Below are 16,213 nucleotides of genomic sequence, written 5' to 3'. Positions count from 1 at the left end.
CTCTGGACTCAGTTGAGCACTAGCACTTATCAACTGAGCAAGTTGGCAAGATAAACCTTAGGCTTTTTGTAGCACTATAATCCTGTGATTCTACCAATCTGGAAACTCTCTGAGATCTCAATTTTCCTTGCTGCTTTGGATCTAAGGACTTTTAAAGACAAAAAATCCCATCCTGTGCTCCAGATGAAAGGTGGTACTTTGTACGTACAGATAGTGTTTTGTTTAATTGTTTAGAATAGGTAATACATGCATGTGATTCAAAATTCAAAACATATAAACAAGTATACATTAAAATTCTTTCTCCCACCCCTCTCCCTCAGCTACCCAGTTCCAATTATTTATTATCGATCATTACTTAGTTTTCCATGTATACTTCTGGGACTATTTTATGCACATACAAGCAAACAGGTAGGTATAATATTTTCCCCCTTTTACTCAAAGGGTTACGTGTAACATTCTGTTATACACATGGTACTCCCTCTCGGTTTCTTCACAGTATTTCTGTTTAAGAGACGGCATCTCATCACTGCCCAGGCTGGAGCGCAGGCATAATTCCACTAATGATCAGCACAGGAGTTGTGACCTGCTGTTTCTAACCTGAGCGGGTTCACCCCTCCCAGAGCAGTGTGACATCTCGCTCCTGGAAGGACACTGTAGCGATGCCAAACTTGGTGTGGATATCCCATCACCATAGTGCACTATAGCCCAGAACTCCCAGATTCAAGTGATCCTCCTGCATCAGTCTCCTGAGTAACTGGGACTACAGGCACACACCAGTGCACCAGGCTCTTCACAGTATTTCTAAGAAATTATTCTGTAACTACATAAAATGCATGCACATTGTTTTCTTTTCTTTTTTTTTTTCTCTTAGAGATGAGGTCTTGCTATGTTGCCCAGGCTGGTCTCATATTCCTGGCCTCAAGTAAGCCTCCCACCTCACCCTCCCAAAGTGCTAGGATTACAGGAGTGAGCCACTGTGCCCACCCCACTTTCTTTTCTATGGCTGCATAATATCCCTTTCTTTGGAAGAACCATAATTTGTTCACTCTGCCCCCTATTGATGTGCATTTGGATGATTTGCAAAATTTGCTGATGCAAACAATGCAACTAAATAACCTTCCACATGCATCTTTGTGTATGCTGGTAAGACTATCCATTATATGAATTCCTAGAAATAAAAATACTGGGTCAAAAAGTATGGGCACTTGAAATTTTTATACATACTGCCTAATTCATCTCCAGAAAGCCCCTGTCAGTTCACATCCCCTCCTAGAAGCAGTGGATGAGAGTGCCTCTTTCCACACACCTTCACCAACGGTCTGATGTTCGACCTCTTGAATCTTGCCTACTTGATAGGTGAAAAGTGGGTCTCACTCTGTTGCCCAGGCTGGACTACAGTGGTGCATTCACGGTTCACTGCAGCCTTGACCTCCCAAGCTTAAGCAGTCCTCCCACCTCAGCCTCCCAAGAAGCTGGGACTACAGGTGTGTGCCACCACGTGCAGCTAATTTTTTGTATGTCTTAGTAAGATGGGGTTTTGCCATGTTGGCCAGCTGGTCTCAAACGCTTGGGCTCAAGTGATGTGCTAGCCTCAGCCTCCCAAAGTGCTGGGATTACAGATGTGAGCCACTGCACCCAGCCTTCAGCGTGGTTTTAATTTTCATTTCTCATATAGTGAATGAGACTGAGAATATGTTCAAACATTTTGAAGCCATTTATACTTTTTCCATTTTTTTCATTGGGTTGTCAATTTTTCTCTTACATTATTTTTCTTACACATAGGAAAGAAACACTTTATTATATGACTTGCAAATATTTTTCCTAGTTTGTTTTGGCCTTTTGAGTTTGTTTTTGCCACACATAATTTTTTTATGTAGCAGAATTTAATGTATAATTATTTTCTTTTATGGTTTCTGGGTTTTTCCACACACCAAAGTTACTCAAAAAAAAAACTCCCAAGATTTTTTCTAATAATTTTATAGTTTCATATTTTATATTTAAATCTTAATTCATTTGTAACTTATTCTGGTGTTTTCCTGTGGCCTAAAGCAGAAGACAAAAACAGTCTTTAAACTACCGTAGGTAGCCTGCCAACACCAGCTGTCACAACTCTCAGCAACACATTTTGAGCACTCACTATGTGCTAAGCATCGGCCTACAACAGCCCAAATGTTGCCTTCATTTGAAACATTACTTATCTGAGATAAGTAAATTGAAGCTCAAAGTAGAGTCTGACTTGAACACAGGTGGGTTGTCTCCTTGTCTTAATTGCTTTGCTCTCACACAAACTCCAACCACTTGTATAACAAGCATATTGTAGGCGGTACAATAAATACTGGTCATCTGATTGAGGGGAAATATCTCAAATGCTATGTATCTTAAGTAATGGTCATAATGAATCTAGAGACTGAAAGCCAGGTTTGACGAATGAATAATTCATCAACTTGTCCATCAAATAATTCCACAAAGCCCGCATCAATTCACATCCCCTCCTAGGAGCAGTGGATGAGAGTGTCTGTTTCCACACACCTTCACCAACAGTCTGATGTTGCACCTTTTGAATTGTGCCCATCCGATAGATGAAAAATGGGCAAATTTTGAGTCTCATTCATTATATAAGAATTAAATTATATATTACAAATTGTATATACTTTTCATTATATGAAAATTAAAACCACACTGTAGGCCAGGTATAGTGGTTCACACCTGTAATCCCAACACTTTGGGAGGCTGAGGCAGGCAGATCGCTTGAGCTCAGGAGTTCAAGACCAGCCTGGGCAACATGGTGAGACTCTGTCTTTACTAAAAATAAAAATAAAAAAATTACATACATCATAACTATAAGAAGGAGGATCTTAATTCAAATGGATTTTATTATTTTAATTAAAAAAAAAACATTGAGCAAAATGCAAAGCAGCAGCAGATGGGTATATGGCCAGAAAATTGGGCATCTATGTTAAATCAGACACAGTTTGCTGGCATTCCACTTGAAAATCTCATATTTAATCATTTTCCTCTGATCGCCCAGGAGGACCTGCACTAGGCAGGCCTGCTGACTTAATGGCCATTGTCACCTCAAAGGAAGCATACAAGACAGATGCCATGTGGACAGAGGGCCTGCTCTGATGCAGATGAATTGGATACAGTAAGTGGCTTGTCTTCTTGCTAGGTTTTGCATAGAGTTGCACAATTTCCAAAAAGTGGACACTCTCAGGATTGCAGTGCCTAGTGGGGTTTCCTCGTAAGATCACCCCGTCTTAGAAGGGGAGATGCTTTCTCCCTCACCACAAGCTCTTTCTTTCCGCCACAGGAAGAGCTCCTGCCTGTGAACTCTGCCGGTTAGTAGGCCTTTCTGCTGAGAACTCAGAATAGCTAAGGTGTTGTTCTCAGGTGTAAGCATACCATGTCCTGAAAGTCAAATGTTGCCCCTCAAAGTACAACAATAATTGCTGACTACATACTCTGACCTGGGCCCTGAGCTGTGCCCTTCCCAGGCTCTCTCCTTGGATCCTCCCAATAATGTTAGGTGAGCTTTTCCAGGTGAGGAAAACTGATTCTATGACATCCAAGGTCCTGTGGAGCTGGGATTCTGAACCCAGACCTCCGGTTCCACAGCCTGTGCACTGGGATGTCCCCAACTCAGCCTCAGGCTTTAGATGGAGACTCTCAATTCTGAAACTGGAATCTTCAGCACCAATTAAGAGCAGATGGGGCCAGGTGCGGTGGCTCACGCCTGTAATCCCAGCACTTTGGGAGTCCAAGGTGGGCAGATCACGAGGTCAGGAGATCGAGACCATCCTGGCTAACACGGTGAAACCCCATCTCTACTAAAAATACCAAAAAGAAAAAAAAAAAATTAGCCGGGTGTGGTGGCGGGCACCTGTAGTCCCAGCTACTCAGGAGGCTGAGGCAAGATAATGGCGTGAACCCGGGAGGCGGAGCTTGCAGTGAGCCGAGATCGCGCCACTGCACTCAGGCCTGGGCGTAAGAGCGAGACTTTGTCTAAAAAAAAAAAAAAAAAAAAAAAAAGCAGATGGGATGATAGTGGAATGAAGCATCCCAGGAGGAGGCAAGTGGCTGAATTCCAGTTTCTCTCCACCATTTGGAATAATGGTTACAACCAGTAATTGAGAGCAAACTGCATGTCAGGTGCAGTGCAAAGCTCTGTATGTATTAGCTCATTTTATCCCCATCACAATCTAAAGTGGAGACTCTTATTATCTCCATTTTACAGATGTTGAAACTGAAATATTAAGAAATTAAACCGTGGCTGGGCACAGTGGCTCCTGCCTATAATCCCAGCACTTCCGGAAGCCAAGGCAGGTGGATCACTTGAGCCCAGGAGTTCAAGATGAGCCTGGGTAACATGGCAAAACCCTGTCCCTACAAAAAATACAAAAATTGGCTGGGCATGGTGGCATGTGCCTATAATCCCAGCTACTGGAAGAAGTGCTGAGGTGGGAGGATCCCTTGAACCCAGAAGGTGGAGACTGCAGTGAGCCGTGATTGCCACAGCACTCCAGCCTGGTGACAGAGTGAGACAAGGAGGGAGGGGAACAGGAGGGGAGGGAACAGGAGAGGAAGGGAAGGAAGGGGAGGGGAGGCAAATGGAGCTGAGGGGAGGGGAACGGAGGGGAGAAAGAGAGCAAGAGCAAGAGGAAAGAAGGAAGGAAGGAAGGAAGGAAGGAAGGAAGGGAGGGAGGGAGGGAGGGAGGGAACCAAAACAAAGATCACGTGGCCAAGATCTCTCAGCTAATGGGTTACAGAGACTCACTGAAGTCCAGAGCTGTGTAAATGGGAACTCCAGGCCTTCTACTCTCACATCATGGGTTCTCAGTAACAATGCTTAGAATAGAAGAGAAACACATGCCAAGACTCCTTCTTTGTGTGGGTGCTAATTCTGTAAATTAGCAAACAGCATGTTAGCCACAAAGTCAGGGAAAGTCTAAGTCTAAAAGGATATTTAAAGTCTGGTCCCCCCTTAATTTTACAGATGAGGAAACTGGGTCCTATAGGAGAGCAAATGACTTGTCCAACACTACAGATGTGTCCTAATTTTACCTGAACTCCTAAGGACTGCGCTGCAAGTCTGTCTAAAAACACAAGTAAACAGGCAAATGACCAACCCTCTGCCTACATGTCTCCATATGACCTTCTACTGGACAGGAACAAAATCATCTTGGCAGTCATGCCCAGGGCAGCCGGCTTCTAAGTCTGTCCAGTCAATGCACTCTTATTCTCAGGACTCCACAGCAGAGGGAAGTAAGGGCCAGAGCAGCGGACTCAGATAACGGAAGAAAAGAAAAGAACGGCAAATAAACCATTTCCCTCAGATACTCTGGGGAGAGCATTTCTGGGGCCCAAATTGTTCCTAAAGTCACCTCGGTCCTTCAATCCTCACTTTCTACTGGCAGACAGGAAGAGTGAGGGGACAAACCATCCAAGCAGCGCTGCTCCTACGGGGCCCTGCTGCTCTCTAGACAGGGACGCCTGTGTTTTCCACCATGCTGGTTTCCTACCATGACCTTGTTCCACGCAGCTCTCAAGAAGATCGACAGAAGGAAAACAGATTGTTTCCTCACCTGGAGCCTCCCTAAGTCCTGGACACTGTGCTCAATGATTGAGAATTTCATTTCTAGATGACCACAGAGAATCTGGAAACCTTTTGGGGCCCACTCCATGAGGTTCATCCCAGTAAGGATGGTCTCAGAAGCCAAATTGGCCCTGTTGGACACAATGGGCAGTCCAATTTCAACTCCCCATGATCATAACCCACCCGACAGGCCCCTCATACAGGGGACAAGTCCAAACACTGGAACAAACCCAGAATCCTAGTGAAGTAAGAAAAGCAGGTGGGCAGGAAGGTCTCTTCAAGTAGGATGGCTAATGTCACCCCATTCCCTGTCCTCCTGGGTCCCCAAGAAGCCCCATGCCAGGCCCGAAACCCCTGGAAAGTCCTCTGTGGAGCACCATCCCAGGAGAGAACTCCCAGCAGCAGCAGGAATGCTCCTGGTGCCTTCTCCAAACCTCTCAAAGACACCCATAGGAAGAGGAGAGTGGTACAGAAGGATGAGTGAGGAAAGTGCGGGATGCCTGGGAGGGAGGAACCTGCCCGACTCACACTGATGCTTCCTTCTTTTCTTTCCTCTCTTTTTTCATTTGCAACCCCCAGCTGGTTGATGGTGCAAAGCCTGTAGCAGCCACGAGGCCTCTCCTTCAGCTGTCGCCAGCTCCCAAACACGCGCCCCATGCCTGTGTTTATGCTGGTTGCCATGAGAGATAAGTGCTGGCTTGAATGGAGCTAAATGCTCCTGGGCTGGGAGATGGAAGAGGGCCAGGTGTATTTTTAAAGCATCTGGGAAAGCCGGTCACCACGAGAAGAGCCTCCTTCTCTGGGCAACTTGTTCCTTCTTTAGGGGCTGGTTTACAAATGCAAAGTGGGTGGAAGCTGAGTCTCTTCTTTTTTGCCGTAACTCATTGGATATTTTAAGCAAAAAGTTCTTTGGGTTGTATTTGGGATTTCTGCCTTTTGACACAGTTAATTATGGAAAAAGATCATGACCTCTTGCCATGTGTAGAGACACCATGAGGTTCTGGAAAGAATGACAGAAAATATGTATATATCACACATTGTATGCCAGGCACTATTGAAAGTACTTTATGGCCGGGCGCGGTGGCTCAAGCCTGTAATCCCAGCACTTTGGGAGGCCGAGACGGGCGGATCACGAGGTCAGGAGATCGAGACCATCCTGGCTAACACGGTGAAACCCCGTCTCTACTAAAAATACAAAAACTAGCCGGGCGAGGTGGTGGGCGCCTGTAGTCCCAGCTACTCGGGAGGCTGAGGCAGGAGAATGGCGTAAACCCGGGAGGCGGAGCTTGCAGTGAGCTGAGATCTGGCCACTTCACTCCAGTCTGGGCGACAGAGCGAGACTCCGCCTCAAAAAAAAAAAAAAAAAAGAAAAAAGAAAGTACTTTATGTTTATAATTAGACCACTTAATCCTTACAACTTCTCTGGGAGTTAAATCCTACTTTTAGAGCCATTACATAGATGAGGAAGCTGAGGCACCAACAGGGTAATTTGCCAAGGTCACAAAGCTAAGGGAACACAGGATTTGAACTCCTGCAGTGTGGCACCAGAGGCCCTACTCCTAACCACTCTGCGATTCTGCCTTTGTCATGGTTTGGGGTCTGAAGTCCTGATGTGGCATGTTGACCCAGGCACTGCGTGACTGCACCTCTACGAATGTTCCTTTCCTCTTTGGTAAAATAGGGGTACTAATGGCTACCTTGTGACACTGTTGTGAAGATTAAAAACAGTATGTGTCAATAGTCTGGCGACCAGAAAGCACTCAAGGAAAGGTGACTTTAGTGTTTTTAGTGGTGGTTCCATGGCCCGCTGGATCCCAACTTCCGCATCCTGGCAGGGAAGGGCTGCTGAGCTGTAACTGTTACTGTCCAGAGGGGTGATGGAGGCAAGGCACTGTGTAAGGGCCAGCAGGATATAGTTGGTCTCTCACACTGTCTACAACAGAGGACACTTCCCTGCCCATATTCATCAGTCCCACCCATTCGTTGATCCTGCTCATGCTTTCAGCTTCCCACCACAGGGTCTTGTGTCTATGCCAGAGCGCTTCTCCAACCATGGGAAATTGTTTGGGGTAAGCAGGAAGAAGAGAGTGGTGAAAATCCCCAAGAGTTGATGGATAAATATCCCAGTCTCCCTAAGGTCCCCAGTAGAATTGAGCCCCAGTTGCTCATAGCAGTAATCTGTTCCCGAACACACTCCATACTGACTGCCTTCTCTTCCCTGTCTCACTTCCCCACTGCCCCTCTGGGATCACCTCCCAAATAAACTACTTGCACTCAAATCCTTGTCTCAGGCTCCTGCATCTGAGAAGGAACCCAAATGAAGACAGTGCACATCCCTGTGCCTTTGATTCTGATGTCACTTTAACAAAACACTCGTGGGTCTGTTTACCTAGTGGAAAAACTAGGTAACCTGTGGCGGCCTCCACAGATATCCAGATCCTGATCCCTGGAACCTGTAACTGTTACCTTATATGGAAAATGGGACATTGTAGATGTGATTAAATTAAGAAGTTTAAAATGAGGGGCTTATCCTGGATTACTTGGGTGGACCCTAAATACAACCACAAGGGTCATTATAAGAGACAGGCAGAGTACATTTGACACAGAATGAGGTGAAGTGACCACTGAAGCAAGATGCTATGCTGCTTGCTTTGAAGGTGGAGAAAGGGGCCAGGAACCAAAGAATGAAAGAAATGCAGTTCTAGAGCTGGACAAGGCAGGAAACGGATGCTTCTCGAGAACCTTCTGAGGGAGCTTGGCCTTGCCAACACCTTGATTTCTGCCCAATGAAAACAGATTTCAGACTTCTGACCTCCAGAATCATAAGATAATAGATGTGTGCTGTTTTAAGCCACTAAGTTTGTGATGATTTATTACAGTAGCCATAGGAAACTAATATAGGAACTCGGAGGTGAGCTAGAGCAGAGGCTTTTACACTGTGGTCCACCGACCAGCAGCATCACACTCTTGGGTCTCACACTAGAACTACTAAATTAGAAATTCCTAGGTGTGTCTCAGTGGTCTGCAGTTTAACAAGCCCTCCAGGTGATTTCCTTGCTGGCCGTAGTTCAGTGATTAGCCCTGGTCAGACATTAGAATCACCTGGAAGACTTTAAGCATTCCCGATGCCTGATTCAATACCCCAGAGATTCTGATCTAATTCGTCTGCTCAGCTTGGACTCTGGACTTTCATAATGCAACCTGGGTGCATATTCTTTTGTCTAACCAGGGCTGGGAACCAATGCTGTAGTTTGAGACTCTCTGATCTAGAACACTGACTTTCAAACTAAGCTGTGCAGAGCTTTGGGATTCTAGACAGATGCTGAAGAAGGGGAAGGCAGAGGCCAAGCCAGTTGGGCTCCTGGTCCCAGAGACCAGAGTCACATGCCCAGAGGGGGCGAGACAGGTAGATGTAGTAAGGGAGGTGGACGGGGGTTAACAGCAGACTTGGCGAGCTGCAGAAGCTCCATTCCAGTGATGGCCAGAATGTGCGTCCAGCAGTTTGTCCCGCTTTTCAAGATGTTTGCTTCTTTATTTTTTTTTGCTAAATAGATATCAGAAATACTTTTAAAAAAAATGTTAAAGCATTCAATTTTTAAATGTTAGCCACGAAGGCAGTTTTTAGAAATCACCAACTCCCGCCTTTTGTCCTCTAAGGGCTAAGCATAAAGGCTGGATTTAGTCTTTGGGTAGCTGGTTCACGAACTCCGTCTCACCCCACGTGTCTTTCATTCATCTCTTAGGACTGGATAAGTTATTCTCAGAGAGACGACAGAAACTCCACGTGGGTGGGATATTTTTGTCTGATTGCTCACTGCTGCATCCCCAGGCATATAGTTGGCACTCATGAAATGTTTGTTGAATTAATAAATCCTCATAGCAATTCTGTGAGACAGAGACTACTGTATCCATTCTTCGGATGAGAAACTTGGGGCTCACTGCATGAAGTGAGCTCTCTACCATCACACAGTTCATAACCAAGGGAGGCACAATTTGCACCCAGGACCCCTCACAGTAGGAGCTACTGTGAAGAGCAAGACAACTGTAGTTGTGAAAGTGCTTTGTAAAACAAGAGGCTTGTGGGATCATTGATGCCAGTCCATAGGAGAAATACAAGTGGTACTTATGACTGAATTGCATTTAAAGAAGATGGGGGCCGGGTGCGGTGGCTCATGCCTGTAATCCCAGCACTTTGGGAGGCTGAGGCAGGCAGATCACGAGGTCAGGAGTTGGAGACCAGCCTGGCCAAAAAGGTGAAACCCTGTCTCTACTAAAAATACAAATTAGCTGGGCGTGGTGGCGGGCGCCTGTAATCCCAGCTACTCAGGAGACTGAGGCAGGAGAATTGTTTAAACCCAGGAGGCGGAGGTTGCAGTGAGCTGAGATCGTGCCACTGCACTCCAGCCTGGGTGACAGGGCGAGACTCTGTCTCAAAAAAATCAAAATAAAAAATAAAATAAAACAAAGAAAATGGGACATGAGGTTATTCGGTGTCTCATCAAAGCCAGAGCAGCTCTCTGTTCACTCTGGAGCTATGTTGTTTTTGTATAGATGTGGCAGTGGTGGCTGTGGATCTGAAAAATGAGGTGTAAGTGTGGCAAATGGTAAGGTGGAGGGTTGGCCCAACTTATCAGAAGGGAAAGTCTCCCCCTCTCACACCCACCTATCTCTGTGTCTGAATGGAACATGAGCCCACTGCTGCATGCAGAGGCTTGGGATGGGGTTGGCAGGAAGCCTGGGACCCCTCAGAGAGTTTTTAATTTAAGAACCCTCTCTGATTTTATTATCCATAGGAAATATGGGGCGGTAAATCAGAGGAGATGGCTGGCAAGTGCATTACGGAGCATTAAACAATAGCTGATCAGCATCAGACACAAATAAATGGTCCATAATCTAGTGCCAAGAACATGGATAGTTCCCAAGTGGTGGCCTGGCTGGCTTCCAGGCAGGGGAGCACGAGGATGGACATCAGGCTCTATAGGCCACAAAATGCCTGCTCTGGGTTACGTCCCAGCAGGCAACAGGAGAAGATTATAGTACCCAGACAGAAATCACATCCTTCCATCTGATCTCACTCTACAGGACTGGATTTGGGTGTTCTTACCATCTGGTTTCTGACACCCGGACCCAAACATCACCTGGAGTGTCCTGCCTTCCTGGAAAATCCTGTATTCAATGAGGGAAGCCACATGTGTCTGCAGGGACATCCATGGGTCGGCTCACCATGCCTAAAGAGAAGGCTTGGGAAGTGGATTCCCCTGGCTCCCCACCCCCAAACACCCTGGCTGACACCATTTCCCTGGAGTATTGTTTAGCTTAGATCCTTAACCTCCATTAAAATGCAAGAACCATCAAAGGAGAGATAAATCAGTATCCCGGCAAGTCATGCACACTTTAATATAAAGCAATATTCAATCTTTTGCTAGAGCTTTGGGCATTGATACCCTGAGGAAAAAGTAGGAAGGAATGGAAAATAAAGAATCCAGGCCGGGCATGGTGGCTGTAGTCCCAGCACTTTGGGAGGTCAAGGCCATTGGATCACTTGAGGTCAGGAGTTCGAGACCAGCCTGGCCAACATGGCAAAACCCTGTCTCTACTAAAAATACAAAAATTTGCCGGGTTTGGTGGCACATACCTGTACTCCTAGCTACTCAGGAGGCAGAGGTATGACAATCGTTTGAACCTGGAAGGCGGAGGGTTGCAGTGAGCTGAGATCGCACCACTGCACTCCAGCCTGGGCAACAGAGTGAGACTTGGTCCCAAAAAAACAAACAAAAAAGAATCCAGAGGAGAGTTTCCAGAGGATAGGAGGGTAGCCTACAGGACTTTAAAAGCCAATATCACTATTTATCCAAAACCATAAGCAGATTTGGTCTGTATTGGTGAAAGCCCTGAACCTAGAGTAAAGAAGCAGATTCCAGTCTCCAGCTCTCCCACATACCAGCTGCATGACCCTGAGCAAGCCACTCAACTTTTCTGAGCTGCCATTTCCTCATCTGAAAGGGGAAGTGGTGCTGCCCCCACTCAGGAGTGCTGTGAGAATTACACAAATTAAACTGTGTGGAAGGCCTGCCCTCCTGTAAATACTATTGTCTTTGTGTCTGTGCCTCCACATTCTGGAAACTGTACTACTACTAAGCTACAGCTGTGGGTGGATACTGGAGCCAAGTCAATCCACAGACCCATAAGTGAGTCCAGCCAGGGCCAGCCAAACCCAGGCTAGATTAGCTGACCCTTAGTTTACCCACAAACACAGGAACTTCAACAATAAATGATTGTTGTTTCAATCTACCAAGTGTCACGGTGGTTTGTTACCCACCAATGGTTAAGGCAATACACCAAACGTGGGGCTTTGGGCATTTTAAATAATTACCATGTCAACAGAAATCATTCTAATATATAAATGGCATTTATCTACCTTCTTAAGCAAGATAAAGCAGGCACAATCCAGTCATCATTCATGCTCATCATAATGAAAACCAGTTAATGTGCTGTAGTCAATGATGCCTTCAGGGGTTACAGATAGAGCAGAGTCTCTAGAGTTAGTTCTAGTCCACTATTTTTTGTTTGTTTGTTTGTTCGTTTTTTGAAAAGAAGTTTCGCTCTTGTTGCCCAGGCTGGAGTGCAGTGGCGCAATCTCGGCTCACTGTGACCTCTGCCTCCCAGGTTCAAGCAATTCTCCTGCCTGAGTAGCTGGGATTACAGGCATGCGCCACTACGCCCGGCTAAATTTGTATTTTTATTAGAGATAGGGTTTCTCCATGTTGGTCAGGCTGGTCTCAAACTCCTGACCTCAGATGATCCACTCACCTCGGCCTCCCAAAGTGCTGGGATTATAGGCATGAGCCATCACGTCTGACCTACTATTCTTTTTGAAATCTCAGACCCATTTCCTAATTCTCTATTGTTTTTCTTGTAATCATTCTTATCATCTGTCATTGTGTCTATCTTCAGCAGCAACTCCTCCCTCCCCAATTTAATATACTACATGGAATTCACCACCTTTCAAGTCACGTATTATCTATGTCTATTAGAGTGGTGTCCAAAGTAAGAATTAATAGGCGTGGAGTAAAGGCCTGAAATAGTTTTGTGTGTATCAAACATTATGTGCTTTAGCGCTGGCATTTCTATTTTCAGTTCTGGCCTCTGACATTTCTTGCTCCATTCCTGGTTCTCCTCTGGGACCCAGCGGCGGAGGTTGCCAGGTAATGAACCTCAGATCCAGATAGCTGGTGCTGTGCATAGCACTGCTGGAATAGTCTTTCCTGAAGACAGTGAAGGAGTGGATTATCTATGACGGTAAGTACTGGCCTACAGGCCCGTGACAGCTCTTCCTCCATCGCAGCCCCTTTCTGGGGCATTTACTACATGCCACCTGTGTTTCAAAAGCAGGTGATCATGGAATCCCCCAAAGCAGAAGCCACATCCTACTTGTCTCTGTGTCCCCTGAAGCACACATTAGAGTGCCAGGCACACAGTAGGCACTCACTAAGTCATATGCATACAATGGAAAGATTTTCCTGGTTGCCCTTATTTTCTGTGTATACACAGACTATCTATAGAAGAATACAAGTCTATAAGCTTCTGAATATAGAATATTTTACATCAAACTGCTGGAAAGTATTTTCAAAGGATTAAAGTTGTCTTTTCAAGGAACAGTTTCCATTGTTTTTAAGCTTGAGTTTATTTCTGAACTGTGCTTTCATAAAGCCGTGGTGACTAAATTAGGGGGACAAAGCCAAGTGACCACCAGAGAAAATATATCTTTGTGATACTGAGCTGGTTACTTTAGTGATTCCCCCTAGGTCTATTCCATTGTTTTACCAAATGTCTAATGACCACATTCCCAGCCAGAAGTGTCTGTGTATGTGCACACTGGTTGTTCTCCATCCCAACCCTCCCCTTGGCTCTCTGCCCTCAGTGTTCCGGTCCCTGACCTCCATGCTCTGCCCTCTGCCTTCAAGTTGGGATGGACAATGAGAGGCGCTGCCAATAGATGCTTGGATGGGAGGAGAGAGAAGATGGTGTATTTCTCCTTCACTTTCTCCCTGCTTTAGGTCCCTCCATGACCAATGCTCCTGCTTGATGGCCTCTCCTCCAAAGCTCCAAATCTCCCCGGGATCCATTTTCCTGTTTTCCCCTCTTGCCTCTTCAAGCACAGGGTGGTAAAGGCGTATTGCAGTTGCTAATTTCTAGGTGCCTCAGCGTTCCTTGTTGGTTCCCTTAACCCCACCCACACCTCTCAAAGTGATCTCTTCATTCAAATCTTTTTATCTGAACCATCTGAGTTGCTTCTTTATTCTGCTGTTGCCCTGATTGGTACAGTCTGCAAAAACCTTACCTAAGAGATATCTATGCTGTGCCAGGGCGCTCTCCAAGACAAAGAGTTCAAAAGAAAACCAAAGGTTCTTTTCTCTCTAGTTTTCTGAACTCCTTAACCACTTTGGTGCTATTTACATTAAGTAATGCAAAATGATGGTAAACCCAGTTTGTAGATGAGACGCTTTTATTTATTCATTCATCAAATATTTATTGATTACTATGTGCCAGGCACTGTTCTGACCCTGGGAAAACAGTAAAGTACAAGAGAGACACATGCCCTGCCCACATGGTGCTTATAGTGTAAGGCCACTGTCTCTCAGAAGTCAGGGAGCTCATCAGAGGCAGGGCTGGAACCAGAAAACTGAGTTTCCTTAAGTCCTAATCTTCAGCAGATTATCAAAGGAATCTATGACCCAAACATGATAAGAACCACCAAATTAGGCCAAATTAATTCTCAAGCTTCTCCCTTCAACTGGGGAATAATGACTACTCACTCCTAGAAGAGGCTTGATGCTCTTAACTTGAATTTGCAGGGGTATGTGGGCACACACCCACGGTGACACCACCACGCCACCTTTCCTGCCCACCCTCCTGAATTCTCCGCAAATCCGCCCCCGCCTCCTTCTGTTTCTCACACTTTTATAATTAGCCCCACACCAGTCTCTGAGTCACTCCCTCACGGCCCACAAACATTGGCTACACAACTTGCTGATGAGCTGTTTTTATCAATGGACAGCAGTTGGGAGCTGGATTCAGAGATGTGCCCTCTCCGAGAGCCTGGCATTTCTGGCCCTCCCTGTGTTTCCAGCAAAGGCAGTGACGTGAAATTTCTATCTCAGTTGAAGTATTTATGAGACTCATGTTGGAGGGCATAACTAAAACTTTGCCGGGGAGAGTCGGGAGTCACTGCGGTGAACTAAGCGGGGCTGTGAGGGTCTGCCTGCCTCCTGCAAGCCTCCGGAAACATCTGAGTTTCCTCGGAAAGGTTTAAATAGGCCATCCTAGTAATCCAATACTTCCCCTGCTCTGGGCCAGACAGGACAAGGGCAACAGCCTGGTGACCTCAGAAAAGGTTGCAGGCTGGCAGAACAGCCCCTTCCCCAAATCTCCCAGCCTCATACCCGGGAGACACACTCCACTCCAGACCTGGCTGTCTCTGTGGAACCCCCTCCACTTCTCCCTGGAAAGCTCGCTTCTCTCAGGACCTCCAGCTGCCTTGTCTGAGGCTGAAGGGAAGTCGCACCCAGGAAGACAGGGCTGAAGAAAGGGAAAACCTAGTCCTGAGGCTGCAACTGCCCCCCCGCTGCCCACCCCTGACCCCACTGTCCCCTGCCACCTGCATTTTCCCTTCGAGGGACTATTGTGGCCATGGATGCTGCCTAGGTCTGGAAAGAGGTTTGTTTATTCCACAACAGCCCCTGTGAGGCAAGCCCCCTTCGAAGAGGTCAGAGATGTATTTATAGAAACATCTGAGACTCACTTCTCTATCACTTGCACTCCTCTGTCTCTTTGAAGCTCTCCCAAATTCCCGACCAAGATGAAATCATGCAGCAAATGGGGAGAAGTAGGGGAGGCAGAAACCATTTTTCAAAGCGTCTCTGCTTTGAGCAGCCAGGTAGGAGCAGGTTGGAACAAGGACAGAAAGGGCTTCCGCGACAAGCTCGGGTGTCAGGAAGCTGCTGGGGCAGCCGTCTCCCTTCCAACCTCCCTCCACCGGGAGTTGAATGGCAAAAACATTAGGACACATTGCAAAACAATCTTCCTTCCTCCCCCATCCCCTGACAGATGGAAGAGAGGAAAGTTGTGGCCATCGTTTACCTGCTGAGATTGGGAGGACGCTGTTGATGAAAGTCGGCTGAGACACGATAGAGAGGAAGAAAAGCTGAAGATAAATTCCCAAAGTCATTGGATTCAGGACAACCATGCTGGCCAGGGTCTGGCGAGTGTCAAGTTAGAAAGGAGGCTGCTGCGGAGCCTTGCTTATCTCTGCTTTTCTCTTCCTCACTGCTGTGTGTGTGTGTGTGTGTGTGTGTGTGTGTGTGTGTGTGTGTGTGTCTTTCCCTCTTTCTCTCTCTCTCTCCCTCCTCCTTACCCCCTCCCTTTCTCTCCCTCCCCCACCTCTCCTGTCCCCCATGCCTTTATCAAGAAAGAATGCCAACCATTTCCCATTAAACTGTCTCCATACTACATAGAGTTATATTTATCTCAAGCACCATATCAAATGCCCACATTAAAATTAAGATGTCAAAATTTTCTTTTTTGGAGACTGAGGTAAGTGGCTAGTGAAGAGGTGATGAG

At 46.3% G+C, this 16,213-nt stretch overlaps 1 protein-coding gene across 6 annotated transcripts in view; it reads right to left on the bottom strand.

The window, feature by feature from the left end:
* Window positions 1–15,972, bottom strand: part of COLQ (collagen like tail subunit of asymmetric acetylcholinesterase) — a 78,192-nt gene extending 62,220 nt beyond the window's left edge. For 2 of the 6 annotated variants that reach the window (XM_010356058.2, XM_030933625.1), the window contains exon 1: window positions 15,734–15,972. In XM_010356058.2, the coding sequence (XP_010354360.1) occupies window positions 15,734–15,839 (106 nt within the window). In that variant the 5' untranslated portion in view covers window positions 15,840–15,972. The remainder of the gene's footprint in view (window positions 1–15,733) is intronic. The other 4 variants (XR_004058299.1, XM_030933630.1, XM_030933620.1 and 1 more) reach the window with 4 other exon arrangements.
* Between the last annotated feature and the right edge of the window lie 241 nt (window positions 15,973–16,213).

The sequence above is a fragment of the Rhinopithecus roxellana genome, chromosome 1 (assembly GCF_007565055.1).
Source record: "Rhinopithecus roxellana isolate Shanxi Qingling chromosome 1, ASM756505v1, whole genome shotgun sequence".
In the NCBI taxonomy this organism is placed as follows: Eukaryota; Metazoa; Chordata; class Mammalia; order Primates; family Cercopithecidae; genus Rhinopithecus; species Rhinopithecus roxellana.
This window is presented reverse-complemented; position numbering and strand designations above follow the sequence as displayed.